Source organism: Arachis hypogaea, chromosome 6, assembly GCF_003086295.3.
Source record: "Arachis hypogaea cultivar Tifrunner chromosome 6, arahy.Tifrunner.gnm2.J5K5, whole genome shotgun sequence".
Classification (NCBI taxonomy): domain Eukaryota; kingdom Viridiplantae; phylum Streptophyta; class Magnoliopsida; order Fabales; family Fabaceae; genus Arachis; species Arachis hypogaea.
The window spans coordinates 20,196,767-20,204,587 of NC_092041.1; the positions used below are offsets into that span (position 1 = coordinate 20,196,767).

General features: G+C 37.2%; 1 protein-coding gene across 1 annotated transcript; it reads right to left on the minus strand.

Annotated features, from left to right (window-relative positions):
• Positions 1 to 5,289: 5,289 nt before the first annotated feature.
• Positions 5,290 to 6,654, minus strand: LOC112805435 (uncharacterized). Its single transcript, XM_025847822.1, has 2 exons — positions 6,198 to 6,654; positions 5,290 to 6,101 (listed from the first exon to the last, which is right to left on the minus strand). Exons 1-2 carry the CDS (start codon positions 6,652 to 6,654, stop codon positions 5,290 to 5,292), a joined length of 1,269 nt encoding a protein of 422 aa, XP_025703607.1.
• Between the last annotated feature and the right edge of the window lie 1,167 nt (positions 6,655 to 7,821).

Sequence of the window (7,821 nt, forward strand, 5' to 3'; positions counted from 1 at the left end):
ACTTTGAAACAAACCGGACTGAGTCCAATCATTTTCATTTGAGTTATAGAGAGACCATGCCATGGTTCTGTCATAATAGTTTCTCTTGTATAAATGGACAATACGATACTCCATAGTATCATGCAAAAATTCAAAAGCATAAAAACCGAGTAGATACGATGTTTTTTTGCCTCATCAGAGAGACAGTATTCAATTGTCTAGTGAGCGGATTCCAAATCGGCAAGCTGGACTCCATTCTCTTTTGAGAAAGTTTAATACATAGCACACCATGATCAGACCCGATCACTGAGTAATACTCGAACTAATTGATGAGAGCAGGAATGTGTAGTGGGATTTGTTGTCCAGCATCTATAACAGTTCTTGAAACCCATTATGAGTCAGTATCCGAAGTAGGATATCCAACCCCAACAATGACACTTATGTCCTTATCCTTGGTCTCGTCCCAGTGCTGCTTGGCAAACAATGGTCTGGATAGCCTGCCATTCCACATCTTGTTGATGGTTCTGCGTCTACCAATTATTTTTCCATCAGCCTTAGCAAAGATCTTTCATAGGATATTATCACCAAGATATGGCAGTGTTGTTTTCTTTGGTGTGATATCACTCATCCTCTAAATGCAACTAAAAATTCTTTATGAAAAATTGTTGAGGACAAATTCAGAGCTTTGTGTGTGTATGGTGTATATAGATTTGAGTTATGTATTTAGATTGAGAACCTATAAAATTTATAATAAGGATGAAGTATAGGAACAAATATGTAGCTTTTAACAATATCCAAGTAAACATTGAGTCATTTTTTTTATTAGCAGTTATGGAAAATGCTCCTATATTTACAATACTTGGTTCTTACTTGTTTTGATATAGATATTTTTATAAACCAAAATATTATTTGTTCACTAAAGGAAAAATTTATTTTGTTACATTTCTATGATTTATTTCTATTGATTATTATTATTATTATTATTAGAAATGAGTTAACTATTTTTACAACTAAATTTATTCTACTGAAGAAAAGGTCTACTCATCCCTTTTAACTTATTTAGCAGTAGAAACATAAATATGGTAGCTTTATGTATTGACAGTGCTTTGTACATTTCAATGCCGCTTTTTATTTTTGTTATGGAGCTAGGAATGGTGTGAGACATCATTATGGGGTACATGGGTGCAATACTGGAGTGTGGTGTCAATGTGACTGAAATCGGACGGTCCGGATTTGGGGTGAATAATCGGACGGTCCGATTAGAGGGGAGCAAATCGGACCGTCCGATTTGTTGGTTGTAGGCCAGGTGTCGAGCATGCAGTCTCCCAACAATGGTGCCCCTCCATGTGTGACTATCTCCCCTTTGAAGCCCCACTCCCCCTCAGAAGTCATTTTTCCTTCCTGCATCTCAAGTTTCACTATTTTTTCTCTGCTTTTCCATCTTTACTAGCAAAAATTTTTGCTTCTTGCACTGTAAAAAAAAAATTACAATGCCAAAAAAAAAGTTAAAGATGTTGATCGTCTTAAACTATATATTATCAATTATCTCTGCCATTCTAATTATGTAAGTTAAATTTTTAATTTATTTTATTTCAAAATTTATGTTATTATTACAGATTTATTATTACTATTTTTAGAAGTTTAGAAATGTATATTTAAGGATTAGTTAAAAATTTATATATTTAGATTTAATTAGTTGTAATGAATAAAAATATTTGAATTACATTAATATGATTGGTTAGTAGAAAATATATGTTTAGATCTTGGTGTAATAATTTTATAGATTATGTGTTTACGGCTAGTCTAATTATTTCTTCTAATAATTTTGAGAATTATGGTTAAGAATTAAATTTTGTGTAATATATGATATATGTTATTGATATATTTTGTTACGGTAATTTCATATTGTTATTTATTGTTGGATATTTAAATTGATATAATGTAAATATATTGTTGTAGTTGAGGATTTAATAATAGGTGAAATATTATTAATTGAGTAAGAATTAGATTTATTTAATTATTAGTTGTTATTAATAGTTAGTTAGTAATTATAAATGTTGGTGATCTAAGAATTATTATTATTCATTCAACTATGAATATGTAAATAAATAATTATGTAACAAGAAATTTAGTCAAATATTTACGTAACAGTATGTTAGAGTTAGATTAAAAAGTTAGAATTATTAATAATTATTAATAATTTTGATGTAAAGTGTTGAATTAGTATTAGTATAAAAATTTAATTAGCTACTACTATTAGGAAATTAGTTCGATCGAAATATTTTTAATAATGATACTTAAATAATTACTAAGTTAGTTGTTTCTATGTTAGTTACTAAATTAGTGTTAGTCTAGTAAATTAGTTACTATTATTAGAGAATTAGGCCCTTTTATATTGAATTAGGTTTATTATTAATTTACTAATAATTTGTTATGTTTTTGTAGAGTTCATGAAATTTGATATGTAATCATCTGTTGCCTCCGGATAGATACAATCATGCTGTAGAGGAGTATTTACAGTTTATTGGGTTTTTTTATGTTTCTCAAATTGGAATAGTTCAATGCCAGAAAGGCCTAGTAAATGCTCTTGTTGAGAGGTGGCATCCGGACACACATCTTTCACTTTCTAGTTGGTGAGTGTACTGTGACACTAGAAGATGTGGCTTTGATTCTCGATCTTCCGATCAACGGTATGCCAGTGACAGGAGTGACTTTGAGTAGCCATGAAGCCTTAGAAGCTGAGTGTTTGCACCATTTTGGAGCTATGCCGAGTAAGTCAGACTGTAGAGGAAGTTTTATAAAGTTGGTATGGCTTTAGAATTTAAAGGAGCGTATTCAGTGCATTGATGAAGACAGTATTCAGAGGTACATGAAGTGCCACATTATGTTGTTATTTGGTACATTATTATTTGAAGACAAGTCTGGGGTAGGTGTGCACTGAAAGTTTCTGCCTTTGCTTCATGATTTTGGCAGTATCGGACAGTATAGTTGGGGTTCGGCATGCCTAGCACACCTGTACAGGTCGTTATGCAGGGCTTCTCGTTTTGACTGCAAAGAAATCGATGGTCTTGTTGCTAGCTTGCGCCGGTTCCTAAGGAGCCCCACAGTTTTTCACTTGTAAATAGGTAACATTGTTGACTTACATCGTACATTCATAGTTAGCATTGTATTGTGTTAATGAGATAAATTATATTAGGTGGCGTAACTGGGACCGTGGAGGTGGACGCTATAGATATCTTAGTCTTTCTCACTTTAGGAAGGCATTTGATGATCTTCAGGAAGGCTAGGTTTGTTTTGAATAAAGGAGTATATGTACGAAATTATAGTGTAACTGTTGGATGTTTAGTAATTATTTGTTTCTTTTGTTATGTGTAGTTTGTGTGGCAGGCCTATGCTGTTGATCGCATTGAGCTAGACACAATTCCTCCAGAAATCTATATGGACTCAATTGTGTGGAGTGCTACGGTGCCATTAGTATCATTTGAATGCATTGAGTGGCATGCAACCGATCGGATTAGGCGACAATTCAGTTTCATTCAGGTAGTCCCTCACCAGGAACGGAGTTTGGATCTGGCACACGGGGAGGTCCTTACTGGTCCTAAGAATCTTGACTGGACCACAACCCCGACTCATTCATTTTGGGTGATGCAGTGGACAAATAGGTATAATCACATTCTTACTGAGAATTTAGTGGCTCCACATCATCCTTTAGAGATTTACATGGATTGGTACCGTAAAAAATATGGCAACCACCTGAACTTGTCAGATCTTGTGGTACAAGAGAATGATGATGGTAATTCAGTTAGGGAGGATGACCCCCAAGAGCAGGAGAATGATGAGCCACAGTCACCACCACCCCAACCTCAACCTCCATAAGAACAACCACAGTCCTCGAATCCATATGTACCTCAGACATTGTTTACCCCGTCTATGCCTTTATATCAGCAGTACTGGGGTTCTTCACAGTTTGACACAAGAGAGGGGGCTTCATTTAGCCAATTACTTGGGTTTATGGCTGCAGATTCTAGCCGGTCACATACTAGCCATCAGCCTGATATTATGGCGGGTAGGTATTCCTTGGATGCGAGGTTTTCGTGCCGCACCCCTCAGTAACTTCTGGAGGGGTAGTATCTGGAGACTCTAGTAGGAGTGAAGATGGTCGAGAAATTCTTATCAGCCAAGACCCACGACGTGTTTCAATGGGTCTAATTGAGGAGAATCCTAAGACAATTGAGCAAGGGGCCGATGACTATCTAGTAGACGAGCCGGAGGACGATGAGTCCGAGGATGATGATATGGATGATAATGAAGAATCCGAAGACGATGAGTCTGGTCATGGTTATGATGTAGGTTTGGTTAAGAGTTAACTCTTTTGTTGTTTCACTACTTATGGTAGGTTCATATTAGCATTTGATGTTGATTGAGGTTAGATTCGTAACTATTGTGATAGATTCATGTTTGGATGGTGCTGTTCATTAGTATTATAATGGTATTCATGTTTGATGGTGCTACTCATTTCTATTATTAGATTCATGTTTGGATGGTGTTGTTCATTAGTATTATTAGATTCAATATTAGATGGTGCTGTTAATTAATATTTTTATATTCATCGTTGGATGAGTTGTTAAATTAATATATGTATAGGTAAGGCACGGACTCCAGCTGAGACAAGCAAAGCCTACAATCTGAGGGTTGATCCGCCTCGCCGTAGTGCTAATCGATTCACCCCATCTGTGTTCAAGAAGGCCGCCAAAAAATGCAAGAAGTTTGTGAAAGATGTAAAGTGGTCCATGAGAAAGTAGTGGATGTTGTTTTTAAGAAGTTATGTGTATGACTAAACTATTCTATGTCCTTGTTAACTACTTTTTCATGACTATCATTTAGGTTTTGTTTCTATCATTACTATGTTTGAAAAAGGCGGAAATATCATGGACTGATATCGGTTGCTATCATCATATATCAATAATTTTTCCTTCAATTATTGTTGTTGTTGCAACCTTGAATTTTGATTGGAAATGCACATGAATGTGATTAGGTTTTGATCCAAATTTTGTACATAGCATATTTTAAAATGTGAAAACTTTTTTGCTGATTGGGCTTGTTAGAAAGAAAAGCTTAAAACATTATGTGGTATCACGTCAAAAAAAAACCTTATGTAGTACAAATACAATACTAAAGCAACTTAAAAGCAATAACAACCATCAAAAGACAAAGATCAGAGTGAAATGTCAAAATTCATATAGGGATTGGATAAAACATGTGGTCACAAATGTCATAAATAAAGCATGATAAAATGTGAAATACATAACTCTACTGAGCATTGTTGCCTCCGGCTTGACTGCATCTACTACGGCTGTGGCCTTCGGCTCCACATTGCCTACACCTCCTAGGACCACGTAGCATTCTTGTGTCCATCTCGTTCAAGAAACGAGTCATCCTTGGGCGACCTTTGGCAACTCGTCGCAAGAACGGATTGGGCACGAATCGAGGCCCATTATAAGCAGGCCATGTAGTAGGATTCCCAAGTGGCATAAACTTGGCTCGGTAAACATGTCGAATTTGGTCCATCTTATAAACGTCATGTACATACACTTGCCAATCTAGCCGTTGATTCGCACAACATGCAAACACATGTCGACAAGGAATACGGTCCACCTGGAACTCACCACAGTCACATCGGTGTCGACGGAGGTCGACGGTGTACTCCACTCCACTTGGCATCTCACGCACCTCAAAAACCTCATTCTGCCTGTCAAAGCAACTCACCTGGATGTTTCCTGATGCAAGTTGATTTGCATGCAATTTAGAGGTCACAATCTCAGAAAAAATATGTCCAGCATTAATCCGGGCCTCCGCCTCGGCTCGTTTTTGTGTGAACAACTCATTAAGCCTGTAGAACGTCGCCTTGACATGTGCAGTGATAGGAAAATTTCGTGCACCCTTCAAGACTAAGTTGATGCATTCCACTAGATTTGTGGTCATGTGTCCCCATCTATAACCACCGTCGAATGCCAATGCATACTGTTCACGGGGGATACGGCTTAACCAGTTAGTATAAGCCTCACCCCGTTCCGGTAAACACTGGAAACGCAACTCGTACTCGCAGACTGTCCTCGAATATCCTGTGCAATAACAGAAAACAGAGGAAAAAACATAGATGAGAATCACTGCATGAAGATAACTCTATTAACTATGCACTTCGAATTACTAGGTGTTACCTATATTGACCACAAGTTTCTGCAGGTAAGGTGCCTTAAACTTTCTTAAAAAATTCGACTCTGTATGCCTGATGCAAAACATGTGGAAGGCTCTAGGAGGCGACCAAGCTCCGTTACTGTGGGCCACAGCTGCATTGATGGATTCGTGTCGGACAGAGATCAGTCCCACACCATCTTGAGTAACCACATGTTGTCGCAGGTTGCTAAGAAAGAAGTGCCATGCATCAGAAGTCTCTCCCTCCACAATAGCAAATGCAATTGGGACAATATTATTGTTACCATCCTGTGAAACCGCAACCAACAGACAACCCTTATACTTTCCGTACAAGTGGGTCCCATCTATCTGGACAACGGGTTTACAATGTCTGAATGCTCTAATACATGGATAGTAACTCCAGAAGACTCGAGACAACACCCGGATATCAGTAACCAAGTCATCACCTTGATATGCAGGCATAGTCTCAAAATGGACGAATGCTGATGGCTCCTTATGACACATTGCCTCAAACCATATGGGCAAAGCTTCGTACGATGCTTCCCAACCTCCAAAATATTTTTTCACTGCTTTTTGCTTAGCCAACCATGCTTTCCGATAGCTGATGGTGTAATTGAACTTTGACTACACTTCCGCAATAACTGATTTTACCTTTATCGAGGGGTCAGCCTCAACCAACGGCTTTATCGCTTCTGCAATAGTGTTCGAATCCAGCTTCGAATGATCCTGTGATATGGTTGCTCTAGTACAAGTGTGACTACCATTATACCTCCTTATAACCCAACAGTACTTTCTGCTGATCATGATAACCCTGATAAGCCAATCACAACCTGATCCATACTGCGTACACTTGGCGTAAAAGGTTAGCGGCTCCAACTCATACACTCTGTAGTCTACACCTCTTCGAATAGTATAATCTTTCATCGCCATAATAATAGCTTCCCTGGAACTGAATTCCATTCCAACAGCAAATGCACCATCTGCGACAATAGAAATTTCTGCCACAAAAGCAATCGTACCTTAAAAAATTTAAAAACAAATATTTCATAACTGAAATTAAAAGTCAAATCTATCTATAACTTGTTACTCAATCATACCAAAAATTTCATACTAACATAAATAAATCTTCATATGTCAAATCGATATCTACCATGTTAATCTACGGTTTAATATTAACATAAAGAATCGTTAATCACTACAGATAAACTAACATAAATAAATTTTACATCAAGTAATTATCTCAATTTTACATCACGTACCTGCATTCATATATTCAGGAAACTCCGGAGCATGCATGGTTTCCAAATCCAACGCTCGCATGAAAGATGGTTTCTCAAACGGATGGTCGTTCGCCAATGCATTTGCAACGTCCGTCACACTTGCCTCCCAAGTGCTGTCACCTTGAACTTCATCTCCCTCTTGACTAACAACTTCATAATTGCTTTCAAACTCTTCTTCACTATCACTATTGTAATCTTCTCGTTCGATATTTCGGTCGGCCTCAGATTGCTCAAACTCAATATACAACTCAATGAACGGCATCTGAGCGCGACTTTCCATATACACTGAAAACATCTCTTGCATGCTCGCTTCATCAGTTATATATCTGGTTTGAAATTGAACGAATCC

Bases quoted from the DNA above. Each gene is read 5' to 3' on its own strand.
- LOC112805435 (XM_025847822.1), bottom strand. From the start codon at position 6,654: ATGCCTGCATATCAAGGTGATGACTTGGTTACTGATATCCGGGTGTTG. The intron at 6,102-6,197 runs GTAACACCTAGT...GTTATTGCACAG, and splicing joins GAAACTTGTGGTCAATATAG to GATATTCGAGGACAGTCTGC.